This window comes from Pelodiscus sinensis, chromosome 16 (assembly GCF_049634645.1).
Source record: "Pelodiscus sinensis isolate JC-2024 chromosome 16, ASM4963464v1, whole genome shotgun sequence".
Classification (NCBI taxonomy): Eukaryota; Metazoa; Chordata; order Testudines; family Trionychidae; genus Pelodiscus; species Pelodiscus sinensis.
Genome location: NC_134726.1, coordinates 21317757 through 21339369, shown reverse-complemented (window position 1 = coordinate 21339369; position 21613 = coordinate 21317757). Strand labels below are relative to the sequence as shown.

Below are 21613 nucleotides of genomic sequence, written 5' to 3'. Positions count from 1 at the left end.
AGGAGAAAATAAAAATGAGAAGAGGGTAAAGGAACAGGTTTTTCTCTATTTCAAAGAAATGACAGCAACTTCTTACTGCAAATTTGTTGAATAAGTGAAGTGAACCTATGTTAAAATGTGTTTAGCTGGGTGTCATGGGTGCACTATCATCAATCTCTATATATTAAGATTAAAGACAATGATGCTAATGGCTAAAGAAGAAAAATCTAAACATAGAGCAGGTCCTTACAGCCCCAACTGGATGTAAAGGAGAAGGGGAGTGCACAAGGAGATCCTTTCCTTTTGTCCCTCCTGTAAGTGTCTATCAAAGTGCTGGAACTACTCTCCGTTCACCCTACTGGAGCCTGGAAAGAGACTCGCAAATAAGGTTGAAAAGGAGCAGGAGCACATTTGGCTGTATCCTATCACCCTCTGAAAGTGCACAGCAATGGGGGCACTGTTCTGCAAGAAGAATGCCTCTCAGAAATTATCCTGAGATGCTGTAGCTGTTGGTGGGCTAATGCCTAAAAGGCAGAGTAAAGTCCATAAGGCCTAATTCTGTAATGGCTTATACTTTGTGCTACCCCACTGAAGGAGCACAGAATGTAGGCTGGCACAGAACTTGGACCAAGGGGTAGCATAGGGTGTAATTAAGTGCTGAATATGGTCAATAAAGAAGAGTTACTTACCTGTGCAGTCAGATGTGTGTCCCCATGGGTGCACCACTCTAGGTGACTGCAGAGCAGTGTCTGTATCGTGGAGGTGGGTTTGGAGCCCTGCCCCTGAAATTGAGGATAGTATCACTTGTTTGACCACCATGGATGGAGTGATTATGGAGATGAGAGCATAGTGTTTTGCGAAGGTGTGGTCCGATGACCAAGTGGCTGCCTTGCAAATGTCTTCTAAAGGCATGTTTTTTAGAAAGGTTGTTGTGGAGGCCACCACTCTGGTAGAGTGAGCAGTGGTGGTTGTTTCTTGTGAATGGTATAGCACAGTGATTCCCAACCTGTGGTCCACGGTGGGCCCAATCCTTACTTCTCTTTTCTTTTTCTTTTCCTCTTCTCTTTTTTCCCCAGGGAAGGGAGTCCATGCAATTTTAATAGCTTGAAAAGAAGCCCATATGCTTGAAAAGATTGGGAACCACTGGTGTAGCATGTGTGGCTGCAAGATGAGATTCATTTGGATATTTTCTGTAAAGAGATTGCTTGACCTTTGGACTGTTCAGCGAATGATTAAGAGTCTCATTAATTTTCTCCATGGCTTTGCTCGATCTAGGTAGAAGGCATGTGCTCTTCAAACATCCAAGGTGTGTAATTCCACCTGAGATGGATCAGCATGCAGTTTAGGGCAGAATGCAGGTAAGTGTTTAGGTTCGTTAATGTGGAATGGCGATGGGACCTTTGGTAAGAATTTGTGGTGAGGTCAACAGGTAACTCTGTCCTTGGTAAATATTGTCAAGTATCAGAGGGGTAGCTGTGTTAGTCTGAATCTGCAAAAGCAGCGAGGAGTCCTGTGGCACCTTACAGACTAACAGAAGTGTTGGAGCATAAGCTTTTGTGGGCAAAGACCCACTTCGTCAGATGCATGTAGTGGAAATTTCCAGAGGCAGGTATAAATATGCAGGCCAGAATCTTGGTAAATATTGTGTATGATGGGTTTGCCATTAGTGCCACTAACTCTCCTGCTAGAAGTTATGGCTACCAAGAAGGCCACTTTCATGGAGAGGTGTAACGAAGAACAGGTTGCTAATGGCTTAAAGGGAGGTCTAGTTAAGCTTTTGAGGATGTGATTTAGGTCCCATGTAGGAGCTGGGGGGCCATACCAATGGAAAAGTATTTTGGAGACCCATAAGGAAGCATTTGGTAAGCAGGTCTGAGAAAATTGAGTTGCCGTTGTTGGTTCTGAGGAAGGCTGCTATCGCTGCTGCATGGACCTTAATGGTGTTGAACGAGAACCCTGTTTCCCTCAGTTCCAATAGATAATCCAGTATGATGGGGATGGCATGGTGTCGGGTGTCATGGGATGGTTCCATTTGACCCATTTGGAAGAATCTGCTCCACTTGTACAGGCAGGTTTTCCTTGGATTCTATTCTACTGTTTATTAGTATTTGTTTTACTCTTTCTGAGCAGGTATTTTTGGCATTTTGGAGACATGAAAAGGAGCCACACTTGGAGGTGGAATTTCACTGTATTGGGATGGAGAACCCTGCCATAATATTGAGTGAGGAGATCGCAGTGCGGGGAAAAGATATGAGGATCCATTATTGCTAACCTGTGAAATTAAGGGAACTAAGTTTGCCTTGACCATGCAGTTGCAACCAGAATCACACAAGCCGGGTCTTGTCTGATTTTTGTGATTATTCTGTGAATCAAGGGAATTGGTGGGAACACATATAGGAGAGTTGCGACACATTTCTGGAAGATAGCATATCCTAGGGATCCTTTCCTCAGGGCTGATTTGGAGCAGACCAGGAGGCCCTTTCAGTTAGCCCTAGTTGCAAACAGGTCTATGTCCGGTTGTCTCAATTTGAAAAATACTTTCCGGAGAGCTCGAGAGCCTATCTCCCATTCATGATGATTGGAGAAGATGCGGCTGAGGCTGTCTGACATTATGCTGAGAACCCCTGGGAGACAGGTGGCAATGGGGGTGATGTGATGCATAATGCACTGGTTCCATAGTTTCAATGCTTCTATACACAGGAAAGTGGACTGGGCTCCAGCCTGCCAGTTGATATAGTACATGCTGCATCTGATGTGGTCTGATGTGTCAGCTTCAGTATGGTCTTGTGGTGTTTAGTCAGCACCATGGAAAGGGGTTGTAACAGTGCTGTCAGTGCTGGTGCCTTCTGTCTGTGTTCTGAATGAGCTCTCTTGTACGGTACCAAAAGTTTAGGCAGTGCCATACCAGAGGTACCAGGCTTATCACCTGTGCTCACTCTAGATGAGCTCAGTGCTGGAGGCAGAGATTTCGCCAGGGAAACCCAAGTTTTTGCTTTTTTTTTGTCATACGAGGTAGAGGGATGAATTTTGTCCTTACTTCTGGATTTGTCTAATTCCTTCCTCCTGGAAGGCAACTCGTCACATGGGGGCTGAAGTGATTTCTCGTATAAGTAGGTCTTCAGCCTGTTGGCATGGTCTCGTTATGCTTTAGCCATTAGGTTTGAGCAATGCGCACACTTCTGCCTCCCCAAGAAACTTAAACATGAAGCATGAGTGACCATCCGAGGCTGGCATGGCTTCACGGCAGGAGCCACAGTGTTTGAAGCCTAGGGAGCCAGGCATAAGGAAAACGGGGTGAAGAATGACGAAAAAGGTTTAGTTTTGTTTTTTGGGGTTTTTTTTTGCAAACAGGTAGACTAGGAGTCAGAACTTAGAATTAAGGTGAAAACTGAAGAAAATTAACGCATTTTGTTGGCTTTTTAGGTGAAGAAAGGCTGAGTCAACAGTGCTCTGTCTGCCATTGAAGACAGTAGAGAAGGAAATGAGGGGGCCATGCTATGCCTGTGCCTAATAGACACCAAAGACATAAGTAGGCACCATGGACATGCGCAGCAGGGCATTGCTAGAAAAATCTTGGGTCACCAGTATCCAGAGTGCAGCACTAACGGGAATATTGCTCGAAGAAGAATTTAGGAATATGACTTGCTCTATAGCATTGCAGCTGTTGCAGTTCTCATCATCACTTCACAGCTACACAAGAGCTAATTTGCCATATGAGAGATCTCATGATTTATCAATGACCATTGAGATTTCCAGTCCTTAGAATTTACTGATAGAATTTGGTCATCTTCTGAAGATGACACATTCAGATATCGGAGTAAAACTGCACATCTCACACATCCTTCCCTAGACTGATAGACACAAAATGTTAGCCACAGAATGAAAAATCAAACCCCAGTAAAGATAAGAGCTTTGAGATATGGTCAGGCATAGTAAAAGAGGCTCTGTATATTCAGGGGTCCAATATTAAAAGCAATATTAAAAGCAAAAATAAACATGTGCTCATAGAAAAAAGCAATTTTAAATAGAAATGAGAGGGAAAAAAGGAATATATGTACCTAAACTTCAGTTAAGGATTCAATTCCAAGTATATAAACATTTTAATAATTCAGAAAATTATTTTAATATACCTTTGGCAATACACCAGCAAATTAGCTCCCTCTTTATAAACAAAATATAATTCTAACTAGACAATAACTTGCAAAACATCCAGCAGGCAAATTTGTATGATGCTAATCAAGGCATGGGGATGAATGTGTAGTCAACTGAATGATGTGAAGCATTGAATAAGTCCGGTTTTGAAGTCAGAGTGCAGCTTTTCTTTTAAAAAACCCAGACCTCTTAGAGTGAATCTACATTTACTGTAAATGCAGCAAATATTTGGTTGATTCCCTGACTCACATGTTTATTTGGAGCCTTTTGGCAGTGGTTGTATCTTGTGAAAAGAGACATCACCGATGACAGCAGAAGTATAAGAACAACTTGTCAGAGTTAAAGGTAATTCATCTATATGTTTTATTTAATTTGAGTATAAACAATTAGAATATATATGCAATAAATAATGGCATTTGATATTTGTATAATGCCTTTGATTCTGAGGCAGGGATGGGGAACCTTTTTTGGTTCGGGGGCTGCTGAACCACAGAAAAGTCAGTCAGGGGGCCAGGGGTTGCGGGGAGGTGGGGCTAGAGAGCCAGCGTGGGCTCCTCAATGCTGGTGGAGGCCCTAAACTCTGGAGGCCAGATCCAGGCAACTCAGGGACTGCATCCAGCCTCCTGGCCCTTCCCTACCCCTGTTCTAAGGAATCATTTAATATTTTACAAATTGTAGGCATGATACTACAATCCTACCTCATCCAATACTCTCAATACAGTAACTTTTTGGTCATATCTACACATAGCAACAAAGAAATGCATTCAGCTCTGGGTTAGAAACCAACTGGAGCACAGAACACTGCATAATAGGGGAAGTAAGACCATTCTTGATCAAAGACACTAGAGAAATATCTGCTCATTAAAAATTGTCCTGAGGTGTATAATGGCCAATGTAGCGTAGCTAGCACCTGTTTTTCATGTCTCTCTCAGAAAGACCAGCATAAAACAAATCATATAAAACTCAATTTTACATTAAAAGAATGACAGAATAGGTCTACCTCCCTTGGATTTTGAATCTATGGTGCTATGGAAACTAGATACGTTAAACCTGAGGCTTAAGATACTAAGCCACCCCCAACTTATTTGAGCAGATGTATTTAAATATACATCATCACAATAATTGAACAGAAGGGATTGCTTTGCACTCTCTGATCAAGGTTCTAAATTGTTGGTGTCACAAATTATGTTATTTTTCAGGAGAATACTGGTCAGCAGCTGGAGATTCAGAAATGCCAATTTAAGCAAAAACGGTTTCCAATTCAATTCACACCATTTATATTTTTTTGAAAAGAGCTTTCATCCATGTACTTGGGATGTAAGCAACTAGTTGAGTAGTCGACTACCTAATAAGCCTAGGCTTATCAGGTAATTGAGTCACTACTCAACTACAGGCAGTCCCCGGGTTACATACAAGATAGGGACTGTAGGTTTGTTCTTAAGTTGAATTTGTATGTAAGTCGGAACTGGTACATATTGTACCCCAGGTGTCCCCGATTCAGCCGCTGCTGAAACTGACCAGCGGCTGACTACAGGAAGCCCGAGGCAGAGCTGCTTTGCCCCAGGCTTCCTGGAATCAGCCGCTGATCAGTTTCAGCAGCAGCTGACTTGGAGACACCTGGGGTAGAGCAGCTGGGGTGCTGCCAGGTTGGTCCCCACAGCGCCAAGGTTCGGCGCTGCAGGGACCAACCCGGCAGCACCCCAGCTGCTCTGTCCCAGGTGTCCAGATTCAGCCGCTGTTGAAACTGACCAGCAGCGGCTGAATCGGACACACTTGGGGCAGAGCAGCTGGAGTGCTACTGGGTTGGTCTGGTCGCGCTGACCCTTGGCGCGGCGGGACCAACCCGGCAGCACCCCAGCTGCTCTTGGAGACACCTGGGGCAGAGCAGCTGGAGTGCTGCTGGGTTGGTCTGGTAGCGCCGACCCTTGGCGCGGCGGGACCAACCCGGCACCACCTCAGATGCTCTTGGGGATGCCTGGGGCAGAGCAGCTGGAGTGCTGCTGGGTTGGTCTGGTAGCGCCGACCCTTGGCGTGGCGGGACCAACCCGGCACCACCTCAGATGCTCTTGGGGATGCCTGGGGCAGAGCAGCTGGGGTGCTGCTGGGTTGGTCCCGCAGCGCCGCACCTCGGCGCTGCGGGGACCAACCCGGCAGCACCCGAGCTGCTCTTCCCCAGGTGTCCCCAAGTCAGCTGCTGCTGAAACTGATCAGCGGCTGATTCCAGGAAGCCCGGGGCAGAGCAGCTCTGCCTCGGGCTTCCTGTAGTCAGCCGCTGGTCAGTTTCAGCAGCGGCTGACTTGGGGATGCCTGAGGCAGAGCAGCTGGGGTGCTGCTGGGTTGGTCCAGTAGCACCGCACCTCAGCGCTGTGGGACCAACCCAGCAGCCCCCCAGCTGCTCTACCCCAGGCGTCCTGATTCAGCCGCTGCTGAAACTGACCAGCGGCAAGAAAAGCCTGGTCTGCTGGGGGGGGGGGCGCACTAGCTGCGGCCCCCCCCCCCAGCAGACCAGGCTTTTCTCGCCGCCTGCGTCCTCCGTGGCTGTGCTCCGCGTCTCCCTAGTCTGCTGGGGGAGCCCCCCCCCAGCAGACCAGGGAGACGCGGAGCAGCTTTTCTCGCCGTGGAGGAGCGTCTCGGCGGTCTGCTGGGGGGGGAGGGGGCGCAGCTAGTGCGGGGTTCCCTCACCCCGTTCGTAAGTAGGGATCTGACATAAGTCGGATCCACGTAACCCGGGGACTGCCTGTAGTCACTTCTCCCCCTGAGCCTTTGCAGCCTCTATGAGAAGCAGCAAGGCAGGGGAGCAGGGGCCAGTGCTGGGGGGAGCCAGCTTAAAAGCCAGTTCCCACCAGCACTCTCTCCGTGGGAGATAGGGGAGACAGAAGTGCAGCGGGGGACCGAGCACGAACCGGGACTCAGCTATCCTGACTCATGCCTGGTCCCAGATGCTGCGCCTCTGCCTTTTAAATGTAGTAACAGCATCCCAGCTCATGGTTCCAGCTCTTACTACATTTAATAGGCAGAGCCGCAGCTCTGCAGTTGCCCCCCTTACCTTCTAATTAAGTAGTCAATGGAAATTCGATCAACTGCTCGATTAGCTGATTAAATGCAATTTAACATCCTTACCATGTACATTTGCAAATCACTGCATGAAGCAAAATGTGCTTAAGTTTTGTTTTTGAGGCCCAGAGCAAAGCCAAAAACAAGTAGAGGAGTCAAGATTATTAACATTATTACTCCATTAACTGTTTTCCTCTCTATGTCCTACTCTCTGATTTCATAAACCAATCTCATACATTTTTTTGAAATGCAGACTGCATTCCGTCAGCCACTTCAAGCCACTTAACGTTGAAGAATACAAAAGAATTCCAGTACATACATCCAGTAAGGCCTTCCTAGTGCTAATTAGTCTATACTACCTATTATGAAATTATACATTGCTTAACATTTTGTGATCTTGTCTCTAATATAAGACACCTGAGTGGTGATAAATTTAACTAATGTGCATATTTGGCAGAGGTTAGGTTACTTAAACACCTGTTGACAGTCACACTTGTGCCTGTTGAAAATATATACATACAAGCCTGTCATAACTGAAACACATTTTTAAATTAATTCTTTCCAACCTCCCAAAATAGATGTAAACAATTCGACCAGGTTTGTGACCAGGATTATAAATGGACAGAGAATTATCTTAAGAAAATATAGATGTACTTAATATAATTATTTTAGTATAAGTCTCAAAAAGAAATATTTTAAATACAATTTCTGGGTTTGGGCATTCTAAGCTACATTTATTAATCAGTATGTCAAAGATTCACCAATTGTTCCCTTGTTTCTTCTTATTTATGACCAGGTCTGCCAATGGGGGGAACAAATGGGGCAGTTGCCAAGGAGCCCGATGATTCAAAGAGGCAGCATCTGGAACACCAGGCCCTTTAAATTGCTGCCACACACTCCGTGCAGCTCCGAGGGCTGGGGAAGTGGTGCGCTGCGCTCTAGGTGTTATGGAGGGCTAGCTAACTCCAGTGGCATAGTAAGTGGAGGGCAGGGGGGCAGTTGCCCCTGAACGCCATGCTAGGGGGACACCAATTTAGTCCACCCTCACTCCCCGTCATCCCTAGGCTCGCCTGCTCCTCCTCCGCCCACCGCTGGCAGAGCCTCCTCCCCGCCTCTCCAACCCCAGCCCAATATTCCTCCATCTCCACAAGCAGGTTAGTGCGTGTAGGGGCCCAGCCCGAAACTGGAGGAAGTGGGGAAAGACACGGCACAAGCTTCCCAAAGCCCCAGGGTTGGGCTCAGCCGTATGCCAGGTGCAGGGCCCCGCTGCACCCCTGGGCGCATAACACCCTTGCTACGTCTCTGGCTAACTCCAGCCTTGTCCCTTTCATCTGAGGCTCCGCCACTTCTAGGAGTGCAGAGCTAGACCCCCACCTCATCTTGCCAGGGGCCCATAGAGGCTGTCAGCTCCCCTATTCATAACCTAAGCTTTATTTCACTTTTCATGTGTACAATGCTTGTATTTCCTAAGGCATAATTAAGCTACCATGTTTGCTTGAGCTTGCTTGATCAATAAGGGCTTGCAAGGTGTAGAAGACCCTCTAGTCCCACTGAAGTTAGCTCCACTCAGGATCAGGTTAAAGAACGGTAGCACACAAAGGTGTAAATCACTATAACTATCTTTTATGATGAATTATTATGTATTTTAATTAAAAAAATAATTGTATTCCTTCCTTCTCACAACCCACACAAGAAGACGTCGAAAATTAGTAATAACATGTTCATTATTATATTCTGTGATATTACAGTTCTTAATACTTTGAATATAGTAGGCTTTCTAAATGCTATTTGATCTCAAATCTTCTTTTTTACCTCTGTATAATAAGACTCAGGCTTCTGGATTACTTGTTGGCAGTATCTCAGATTCTCACTACTACTTCAACTCCCTTTGGAACCAGTCCTTAAACTTCCTATCTCTAATAATGCTTTTTAGCACACAAAGGAAAAGAGGAAGAAAGCAAGATTGAGGGTGGGTTTTTTTGTTTCTCCCATCAGTTTATGAATGTTTATCAAGAAGGTTGAAATAGATAATTTTAAAATTGTGGAATTCTTCCTTTAAAGAAGAAAATTGAGTCTTTTCATTGTGCTTCTTCAGAAGCTAAAGAAGTTAAGCTCCCATTGACCGAGAGACCAGTCAGCAGTAGGGATGTAACAGTGTCAATTAACCAATTAACAGAAAAGCAAAATCCTATAGACTACACGCATTACTCTCCCACGCCCCCTCCGCCAGTAAATTTTTTAGTAGGCTGGCCAGCAACACGGCTCAGTCCCGGCTTGTGCCGGGGCTGGGACCTACCCCTGCTGCAGCTCTGCATTTAAAGTGTATTAGGAGTGAGGCAGCCTGCCACTGGGCACGCCGGTGCGTCTCGTGGGGTCGTTGCCCTCAGCCCGGCTGCACTTGCTGCAGGCTGCCATCCGGGAGGTTCATCGGGGGGCTGTCAGGATCCAGGAGGCCCTGAGGGAGAGCGTCCACCCTGAGAAGCCCTCAGAGCTTCTCCGGTCCTCCCCACCGGGGGCTCGTTCCCCATTCCTCCCTCACGTCCTTCCACTTACTCCACTTACTCCAGCGGTGCGGGGCTGCGTGTACTGGCCAGCCATGAGCTCAGCCTCAGCCATCCAGGCTGGCAGGAAAGCCTCCCCCTTCCGCTCACATAAATTGTGCAGCACACAACATGTTGCCACCACGGGATGGATATTGTGCTCGGCGACGTCAAGGCGGGTGAGGAGGAATCTAAATCGGGCTTTCAGGCATCTGAAGGCCCCCTCGTCCACAATGTGGGCCCTGGTGAGCCTGACATTGAAGGTGAGCCTGCCAGGGCTGTAGGGGGTAGGCCACATCCCCCACCAGGTAGACGGGCATGTCCATGTCCCCAACCCTGATGTGGCAGTCGGGGAAGAAGGTCCTGGCATACAGCCTCTAGCACACGGAGGTGTTGCAGAACACCCTGGTGTTGTGTGCCTTGCCGGACCAGCCCACATTAATGTCTGAGAACTTGCCCCGGTGGTCAGACACGGCGTGCAGGAGGACGGAGAAGTACTCCTTGCCGCTGATGTACCGGGAGGCCTGGTGTTCCGGGGCACGGATGGGGATGTGCTTCCCATCGATGGTCCCACTGCAGTTGGGGAAGCCGAGGGCATCGAACTCCTGGATGACCGCATCCGGGTCAGCGAGGTGGACCACCCTGAGAAGCAGCACCCAGTTGATGGCCTTGACCGCCTGCAGAGAAACACAGCACACCACGAATCACTGGGGCGCCCACGTGGCTGGGAGTGTTTGTTCCCTGGCACTGCCCCGCGCCCCACTCCCGGAAGCAACCCCCGCAGGCGGCGTGTAGTACGGCCAGGACAGACTGAACCCTCCCGTACGGGGCAGTTTCGCCTCCTCCCCTCCCCCCTGGTTTTCCCTGGGGCGGCCCATTCTCTCCTTGCAGCCCGCCTCCCCCCTGGCCCAGTGGCCGGTGTGTGCCGTACCTGCATGAGCACTGCTCCAACGGTGGATTTCCCCACGCTGAACTGGTTCCCGGCAGATCGGTAGCTGTCCGACATGGAGAGCTTCCAAAGGGCAATGGCCACACGCCTCTGGAGGGGGATGACGGGCCTCATGCGAGTGTCCCGTCGCCGTAGAGCAGGGGCGAGCCACTCGCAGAGCTCCAGGAAGGTGTCCTTCTTCATCCTGAAGTTCTAGGCCCACTGTTGGTCTCCCCAGCGTTCCAGGACGATGCGATCCCACCAGTCGCTGCTGGTGTCCAGACGCCAGATGTGGCAGGGCATGCTGGCATCCGGGCACTGCTGCGGCTCCTCCATGGCCCCCATAGAGGCCAGGGGGAGAGACAGGGGGCTGACGTGCACCAGATAGTGCCAGGCAGCCTCCAGCCATTGGTGGCAGGCTTACAGCAGCAAGTCCGAAAACTGGAGCAGAATGCCCAGGGCGAGCTCTGGCTCCATGGTGCCAACTGTGGCGGCGTCCCCAATGGGAAACACCGACACAGGTAGGTGGAGAGGAAAACGCTTTGCTGTCCCTCGGCGAGGTAGGCAAGCAAGCGGAAAAGCTGAGCACCAGCTGTCCAGGGGAGTCCCTTTAAGCACGAGCCTCAGATAGCTTCAGACAGCAGCCACACAAAGCAACTATTGACCTGATGCCCTGCCGGAACCGGTTTCAGCTGCCCTTAAATGCGACCCAGCGTCCAATCAGTGTGGACGCGCTATTTTGAATTAGCAAAACGCTAATTCAAATTAGTTTTTGGGTCTAGATGCGTTATTTCGAATTAGCTTATTTCAAATTAACTAATTCGAAATAAGTTAGTTCGAATTAGCGCTGTAGTGTAGACATACCCTATATATTTAACAACGAATGTCCTAAAAACAGTTCAAAAGGTACACAAAAGATCTGTCTGAGAAAAGTTTTTTAAAAAATATAACAGGGTTTGCTGTCATTTCTTCCATCGAAGATGATGCAGCTTCAAAAATAAATACAAGGATTCATATTTATATCCTCACATTGTGGAATGTTATTATTACACATGGAGCTATCTTTCACTTTATTGAATTTCTTAGTTGTTTTCTTCTTGAAAAATCAAACAGTGCATCCAGAATATTTCCCCCTCTACTCTTCAATGTGTGTGGTGTGTAATTTCATGTCCTTGAAAAAGTAACTTGAGAAGTCCCGTGGAAGTTATGACCTTCCTCTTTCACAGTGCAGCATATGATCTGATATATGAGGCCACAACTTTTTATTTATAGTCAATATTACCTGATGGTGTTCACTGTAATAATAGGGTGTTTTAGAATTACAGATTGTATGAATTATATAATTAAGTTCAATTGAACAATGTCTGTATGAAAAGTTTTAAATCACTTCTTGATAAAAACTTGTAACTTATTGAAATAAAAAATGAGTTTCCAAAACAATAACCAAAAATATCCTTGGGTGGGAAAAGCCTTGACTAAGATACTAACATATATATCAACTAATTTAAAAGTTCATGCCATCTGAAATCTTAGATTAACAATTTTCCACAATATTTTGTATCTGTTTTCCTTAGTACGAGTGACTCTTACTTACCATTCTCTTTATTTACTGGCATCTATAAAAATACATCACCCTAGATTTACTGTACTGTAGTTGTTATTAACACTTATCTCTGCGCTAGCTCAAAAGCTTTTCTCTTTCACCAACAGAAATGTTGATCAAATAAAATATATCACATCACCCACCTTCTCTCTCTAATTTCAGCTTGCAACTGTTAAACAACAAAACTTTGCCTCCTTCTGCACCAAACAAAACAATTCAGTTTGATAGATTTAATCCAGGGGTGGGCAATAATGTTTTATGAGGGGCCACGCTAAGATTTTGGTAAGTGGTTAAGGACTACACTTTTCTATAGAGCAGGTTCAGGATCTGGGACGAAGGCTGATTGCAGAAGGGAGCTTGGGGGATGGGGTACAGGAAAGGGTGTGAGGTCTGAGTGGAAGTTTCGGTGAAGGAAGGGGGTTTGCAGCAGACAAAGCTTCTCCCTACCCCCGGCACAGAGTGGCAGATGGAGCAGTCAGCCGCTCTAAGCCCTGGGGCTGTTCCCTGCCATTGGGTCCAGTGGGGTGTGCTGCGGGCCAGAATGAAAGGCTTGGCAGGCCAGATTCAGCCCCCAGGCCGTATCTTGCCCACCTCTGATTTAATCCTTGCAACTGATTGTTCTTTAGGACTCTTCTAACAATTTGTAGTCCTAGATCAGACTATACTCTTTTAAAGTAAATGTTAATGTAGAAGACAAAGACAGTGACCTTCAGACCTTTGCACCAAATACCAGGTATCTGAGCAACCTTGTGGTGTTAGTCCAACATCCAAAAGATACTGGCAATGATTGGCTTTGCAGCATTTTATTGTAAGGATGCCTGCAGTAGGATTGTCAATGCTAATTAATGTTACTGTGGGAATCAAAGTCAGATAAGTTAAAAAACAAATCCAAGGAAAACAAATAATGGTATAAAACATCATAGGAATCTATTAATTGAGAATAAATATTCAAAGCATTTCCCCATGTTCCTGTTGATGGAAGATTCTTATAGGTATTCTCATACACTGAAGTCTGTTTATAAGCAGCACAGAATTTCTATATCAATCATTATTTAGAATACACCCTATATTTACAGAAACAGAAGTCTAACTCCCTGTGCAGTGAAGCAAAGTAGGTTTAAAGTTTAGAGATTATTTACACCTTCCAAAAAGAAACATCTCTGAGGATAAACAAAATAAAGTGCTATGTAATAGTTATATTACTTTCCAATTCCTCCTTATTTTTAAATTTAAATAAAGAAAATTTTCAGTATCACTTCATTAAATATCACATGGAATAGCTCTCAAGAGGAATAATGGATGTAAACTGGAGAAACCTATGAAACTCTCTCTCTAAATTCTATGCTTCCTTCAATTTAAAGGAATAAACCAGTTGTGTACTTATTCACTGTTTGCTGTATTTACTGTAACACTGTCAATCAACTTTCTATTTAATACAATTACATATATAACTTACTAGTAAAGCAGGTGAATTAATCTTCTATTACTCAAAAATCACATTTAAGTCAACTATGGAGCAAACTCTGTGGAAAACTGTAAAATAAGAAATACACCTAGTACTACTTACTACATCTCATATTGATTTTACTTTCTTTTGTCCTTTCTGGTTTTGCTCCATGTTTGTTTCCTAATAGAGATTATGGTGTATCTTTTCCTAAAATGTCTTAAATGTCTGTTTCCACCTTTTCCTGCTCTTTCTCTCTTTCCTTACATTGTGTCCACTAACCTTCCTAAATACATTCTGTGTCCTGCCATGTCTCATTTCCCTCTCCTGCCCTCTATAATACACTTTTTTTCTTACTTCCCCCATCAATCTTTTTCATGTGCGCCTCTACACCCACACATAGAAGTTGCAAATTTTAACCCACATCTACTAGTTAAAGGCTGAAATAAAACTCGGAGGGTTCCCAAGAGAAGACTATATTTCTAAAATAAAATTTTCTGTAAACCTCTTTGTGAAGAGAGCAAAACAGAGTGCATTGCCATAACTCCCGTGAAAAGATCTGAGTCACTAGACAGATTACATGCAAGCATGTCCAACGCCAGTGAACCATGGGGGTCTTAATCGTTATTTATAGTATCTGCTACTTAAAATTTATGTAAGGGTTTTCCCCAAGGCCTTCACAGTCACACAGATTCAGCATCATGCAAAATAACTATAGCTGACTCTTACCCGATAACCTCTCCAGAATGACTGAATTATTTTGCATGCTTCTTCTTCTGATAACAGGAGAGACAGAGGGATTGGTGGTCTAGGACTAAATGAAAAAAAAAATTTCAGCCTTTAAACATTGTTCTTACTCTTTTACAACATATCACTCTCAACAGAAAGGTTGTTCTATCTCTAAGATAAAATTTCTTACAAATAAATAAGTATTATTGAAATAATGTGCTCATTTAAAACAGTATCACATGTATAGTATTATACCAATTGTTTCTTCTCTGCAAACACCATAATGTAAATAATATATCAAGAACCGTATTATCCTTCAAATGTTTTTCATTCCTGCACTTTTATTATTTGGCTATTTTTTATAATTTATAAACAGTGAAAGCATGGCCGCATAATATGATGTACAAGACACAGAAGACCTTAGTATATATAGTGTAGAGATGCTACTTAAATGAATTTTATTCCATAAAACCATTTGAATTACGGTATATGTTCTGTTTAGATGGCACTGTTTTGTTTTGAAAGTATTACTGTTACCATAACCATGTGCAAGATATCCTGTAGACATGTCATAACAGGATCATAAAATAAATGGAAATTTTACCTTTAAAATAGTTAGACAGACCTTGCATTGTAAGGGCCAGAGTAATAAAATGGAAAAGAGCTCAGCAATTAATTTTAGCATAAATTGATGGTGATTTGAAAGTATTTACACCACATTCCGCTACCAATACTAATGACAATCACTTTACAGTATAACTAAGTTTAGTGAACATTCAGATAGATGTATCAAATCAGCTTTATAAAAGTCATTTCACCATGCTTGTGGATGTGTTTAGTTCTCATTTATACTGATCAACAAGCAACTACTGAAGTAGAAAGGATCAGATTGAAAGTAATTTCTTTGGGTTTTTTTGCTTCTTTTCAAAAGCAAGAAAATGTCATCCCTCTACTTTAAAAAAAAAGCCACTAGGCTGCAGATAAATGTCACAATTCATGAGAGTGGCCATTATAAATAGCTGACCTCCCATGACACTAGAATACCTATTAGAACTTGCTCCATCCTTAAAAAAAATAAATCACAGATTGAGCTTCTATGTACAAGTTTGATTTGGGAAGTTCAAAATGTTATACATCTGGATGATAAGGATGATTGTTTGGACATAGCAATCAAGTAAGTATTTGCCCCAATCAGCCTTTATAACAGAATCCCATTTCTTCTTTTTCACAGAAATGAGAGATGGGAAGCAACTGATAAGGCAATATCCTTTCCATTGCACGTTTGTTCTTTACAGTCTATGCACAAATGCCTTGTTTAGTCCAATTGTAAATGACCAGAAGACTGGCTCTGCCACTATTTCTTTGGAAGACTAATCTACAGAGTAAAAGATCTCAAATTAAGAAGTTTTTCCATATATTCTGCTACATTTTTCTCTGTTTAGTTGTATTTATTTAATAAATATGTTTTCTTTGCCTTTGTCTTAGGGCTTGTCTTCACTGGAGTAGTACATTGAGTTAGAACACAACCTCATGGCCGGTGGGTGAACCACAGGCTCGGGGAGGTGAGCTGCCCAATGCCCTACCCCTTTCATCCTCCTTCCCCTGATGAAGCTCAAAATGTACCCAGCTCCCCACACTAGGCCACCAGAGCAGCCCCATCCCCTCAAGGGCTGGGTGGGTGGTACAACTCCCCGTGTACCCAGCCCTATAGCGCCAGCTACTGAGGTACGAGTCCTGAGCACAGAGTGGGTAGCTCCAGCCCCGGCAGCTCCAGAGCCTCCAGCTCCAGCCACCACAAGTCCCAGCTGCAGGACAGCTACTTTAGCTTAGCCTCAGCACGTTTCCCAAAAGAGGAGCAGCCTGTCTAGGCTGGGACCAAGGGGGAAGAGGCAAACAGAAAGGGGCCTCAGGGCAGGACGTGAGCCAGGCCATATATGGGGTTGTTCAGGGAGGCATAACCTTCCTCAGCCTATGATATGCAATGCCAATGCATGACCTTAATTTCAACTAATACACAGTTGACCTCAACTCTACAGTCAGTGTACACAGGAACAAGTTGTGCTCAATATCCTGTCAACTGGGATTTTTGCCTTTATTTCTTTTATATGAAAGAAAATTTCAAACTGTGTCTGAGAAATCAGAAATGCAGAAAATAGCAGAAAGTGCTATTTCTATTACATCATATGGTAATATCTCTGTGGATCCCACGACAAAGGATTAATGAATATTTGAAATAGTAACACACGGAAACCTGTTGGGGAACATTTTAGCTTCCATTCACTAATGGATCTCTAAGTGACTATCCTCTTAAAAAGCAATTTCAGAAACTAGCTAGAGAGAGAAACTATGTAACTTGCCTTCATATGCAAATTTGATACATTTAACCGAGGATTGAACAAAGACACGAACTGGATGGGCCATTATAGTCAACACCCAAATGACATCAAAAGCTAAGTATCCGGCACTTACAGCCCACTCCATTAGCCTCATTTAGCATGGACACTTTAATTGACATTTCCCCCCCCTTCCCTATCTCCCCTCTTTTTTTGCTATTTATTTGTACCTCTGGACCCCTTGCTCCATTCATCTGAAGAAGTGGGTTGTGCCCAAGAAAGCTCATGATGTCATCTATATTTTTTGTTAGTCTCTAAGGTGCTGCAAGACCATTTGTTTTTTTTAATTTTTTTCTGTGGACATTATTAGCATTCCTATTGCATGAGAGAAATCATGAGGCTGTACAACCAAGATGCCTGAGTAAAATACTACTTGTAAAAAGTTGTATGGAGTGTTATTGTAGCTGTGTTGGTCCCAGGTCATTAGAGACAATATGGGTGAAGTAATATCTTTTACTGGACCAACATTTGTTGGTGAGACAGACAAGCATTTGAGTTGATGACACCACCCAAAATTATCAAGTCCTCACCAACAAACATAAGAAAAAAAAGAGCCATGTGAATGGACACTCCACTGCAGATAAACCATGCTCTTGATCGTTACATTGATTGCTTTCAGGAAAAAAAAATTGACTGTGAAATCCTTAACAAACATCAGATCATCCACAATCTCTTCACTGCCAAGAGGACAGCTATCAGTCACTGAAATCCAACTTCCAGATCATGGTGAAACCAGCAGACAAAAGATATGCCATCGTAGTCCTCAACCATGATGACCATGTTAAAGAGGTCAACTGACAACTCTTCGACACAATTTAGTTCTAGCACATAGAACTGAAAGAAGATCCCACACCACAATTTGAAGAGGAGTTCAAATCCTTCCCAAAATATCTTCAAGAGAAACTCTATAATTTTATTCCCCATGAACCTACCCGAGGGATCTTCTACATACTTCCCAAATTACACAAACATAGGAACCCAGGTAGACCCATTTTACCTGGCCATGCCATTCTTATCAAAGACCCTGACAGAACAACAGATGTGAAAACTGCAGACAAATCTCCACTGCTACCATGATTACCATCACCACAACACATCTTTCAAAATCAATGGGTTCTGTACTTCGTACAGTGCATTAAGTGCCCCAGTAAAAATCATGTGGGTGAAACCAGACAATCTCAACTTAACTTACATAGTAAAATGATAGAAGTCAGAAACACATATCACCAGCTGGTAAACACTTGGACTTCTCAGTCCTCACCCTCAAAGGAAACCTACACTACACCTTCAAAAGTTGAGACTAGGAGCTTAAATTCATACGTTTGCTGGATACTAGAAATCTGAACTGAATAGAAAAACAGGTTGAATCTCTCTATACTAGAACTCTCTGGTCCAGCAACATCTGTGGTTCAGTAGGACCACAGATATTCCTGGAACAGAAAGTCCTAATGGAGGGCAGTTGCCTAGGAGCCCTCCTGCAGGAGTCTGGCAGGGCAACAGGGCTGGTGGCAGAGGAGCAGAGCTGGCTGGGGCTAGCAGCCATGCTGGGGGGCCTGTGGCTTGGAAGGGGGCAGAAATTACCTCCCCATGTCCAGCAAAATCCCTCATTTGGGACAAGTTAGGTCCTGAGAGTGCCAGACAGGGAGATCCAACTTGTACTTGGCATATGGCTTATTAGAAAAATGTGTAATTTATTAACCATATTCCCCCCACCCTCCTGTTACTGCTGATATGTTAACAGGCCTCTTCACCTTGAATGGTTCCTTTAAATGTGTATTAATTACTTATGCTAAACTACCTATTCCACCTTGTACTCATCTGTGACACTGAGGGTATGTCTAGACTATATGGCTCAGTCGGCGAAGCCATGTAGATGAGTTTACTAGACACAGGAAATGAAGCGGCAATTTAAATAATTGCCGCTTCATTTACATCAAAATGGCCGCCGCGCTGTGCCAATCAGCTATTTGGCGGCACAGTGGGGCAGTTTGGATGCGCTGCGGTTGACAAGGGAAGCCTTTGTCGACCACTCCGGTATGCCTCGTGAAATGAGGTTTACCGGAGCGGTCAACAAGGGCTTCCCTTGTCGACCACAGCGCATCCAGATTGCCCCGATGTGCCGCCAAACAGCTGATCGGCACAGCGTGGCGGCCATTTTGATGTAAATGAAGCAGCAATTATTTAAATCGCCGCTTTATTTTCCTATGTCTAGTAAACTCATCTACATGGCTCCGTCGACGGAGCCATGTAGTCTAGACATACCCTGAATGTCCCAGAACTGAAAAAAAAATTCTGTGTAAACTCAAAACCCTGTCTCTCTCACCAACAGAAGTTGGGCCAATAGAAGATATTACCTCACCCACTTTGTCTCTCTCATTTTTACTGTGTTCACTATGAAGACTGGTGTTTTTCTAATGGACTCCTGCTTGTTGTTCTAGGATTTATATTGTTGAAAAGCTGAAAAGGTTTCTATTATTTTAAACAGTGCAAATGAGGATACCAACCCATGCATTTTAAAATACAGTGGGTACATTAGGAAAACAATGAAACATTAGACTCCTTTACATCAGAATGGCATCTCCAAAAAGTAGAAAGATTTCTAATAGTCTTGTAACGGTCTCTCTAACCACTCCACTGCTTTTTTTATTAAATATTGGGGATCCATCTGGTTTGTAACCCAAGAATAAATCTGAGAAGGCCAGTGTAAATGAAGCAAAATGGAAAGGACTTAATCTTCCATGTGGTAGTCAGTGGGAAATATCAATCATTTCAGCAGACCAGCTTGAAGGAATGAAAGTCCTGCCAGATCCATTTCTGTCCACTGGAATATATGCAATTTGCTTCAGGTCAAATAAAAATACAATATGAGCAGAGGCAGCCACCCATCAACAGTGAACTGGGGAAGAAGGAATATATCATTTATGGCAGAAGACAGCTGTAATACTCCAAGAAGATTTGAAATGACAACCAAACGGATGGTGAATATATTCTGTTTATTCCAAAATAAAAGAGCCTCAAATCATGAATCTTAAAAGCTAACTCTTAATGTACTTAGATCATGTTTTACATTCAAAATGGGTTCAATCAAATAATCTTTTTGGTGATTATCACTGTTTTTCACACTTCACTAAATTTTATCAATTGTTTTTTTCAAATTTGAGCAGAATAAAGCAGGAATTGATCAGAATATTCTTTAATGTCAGGAAGGATGTGTTTTCTTTTTTGAGTAATCTGACTTGTAAAGATCCTGATTATGAGATATTATTTATATAACACTATGCAGATTTAACTCAGTACCCAGAAGAAATACAGCACACTTGTGTCAGAAAAAATATTGCAAAGTATTCTTATCAAAGCCTCCAGTTTTATATCTATAATTTCTACATTGAACTCAGAAGTTGGCTTTCATGTCAATTCTATTTTTTAAAAGAGGGAGGTGAGGGGAAAGAGCATCCATTATCATGGCAGCATAATGGGATATGTTTGGTAGTTGGTAAGCACATTGACATATGCTGTACATGCCCAATATTTGTATTACTGTAATGTTTAGAGGCCCTGATCAGATTTAAGACCCCATTCTGCCATATAAACATAAGACTTGATCTCTTCTTTCAGCAAATTACAATCTAACAGTCTAACAGTCATCTCTTTTATTATCATTCAGAATTTTCACTATGTATAATTCAATATTTGTTAATTGCTCTTTGAACTCAGATCTAATATATTACTTAACAGTAACTGAAAATCTCCAAATTTAAGTCCCAATTTTATACTAATTGTATACAGTTACATTGAAGCACATGTGTGTAGGCCTGTGTGTAGATATAAGACATGGGTCAGACCTCATTTCTTGGGACAAAAGATTATGGATGTAAACGGATCAGCAGGCTGGAAACAGACTGTCTGTGCTGAAATACCTAAATGACTCAGTAAGCTAAGAGGCAGAACACCCAGAGAACCATTTATAATGGACAAGATAAGCTGGAACGTAAGATGAGACAAAAAATAACTTGTACGTAGATAGCGCATGGACGGAAATTGCTGTACAGGACTTGGTTTCTAAAAAGTAACCAAGCCAATCCCAAAACATGTAATGCAATCTCTAGTAAGTGCAATGCAAACTGGAAATGTATATAAAGAAAGAGGTTTTCTGTGTGTTTTCGGATGTGATATGCCCTATATTCATCCCTATGCTTGAGTCTGACCAACTCAAGTAACTTTTCTATATGCTGAATAAAAATACCCGAGTAACAAAATCTGGAGTCAAACTGATTTCTTGGGATGCCAAGTAGAAAGAGATCTTGGGGGGAAATTCTAGCTGTGCGCAGACTCCCATTGATAATAAGGGCGCTCAGTGCAGATACAGCGGAATGTCCATCTACATACAATTTCATGATAAAGACCTTTTTGGCTTCATGTAGTTACACTCTTGAAGCTTTAAGGATTGCCACACTAAAATGCAATTTGACCTTAGCTAGGATTGTGTGCCTCAACATGAACAGCTATATAAAGAGACCAACAGATTGATTGTTATAGTTATTAATCTTGAATATTTATTATAATAGTGCATAAAGCCACAGACTGAGTGCTGAACACTCTGCAAACATGTATAAAGAAACAGTCCTTGCGCTAGAAAGCACATGGTCTAAAACCACAGGTATGGACAAAAGGTCAACAGACACATAAATAAATCTGGGGCAGACAATTTTGCATAAAAAAGGTCCTGATGCTGATCTGAACCATCCAAACCTCCAGACTCTGAAATATTTTTTTAAGTCCTATCTTATGACA

At 43.6% G+C, this 21613-nt stretch overlaps 1 protein-coding gene across 4 annotated transcripts in view; it reads right to left on the bottom strand.

Moving 5' to 3' along the window:
• IQCK (IQ motif containing K) overlaps positions 1 to 21613 on the bottom strand; it is a 124506-nt gene that overhangs the window by 40800 nt on the left and 62093 nt on the right. For all 4 annotated transcript variants that reach the window (XR_012896151.1, XM_075899410.1, XM_075899411.1 and 1 more), the window contains one exon: positions 14430 to 14514. Coding sequence is in view for 3 of the 4 variants with exons in the window: in XM_075899410.1 (XP_075755525.1) it covers positions 14430 to 14514 (85 nt within the window). In the remaining variant the exon portion in view is untranslated. The remainder of the gene's footprint in view (positions 1 to 14429; positions 14515 to 21613) is intronic.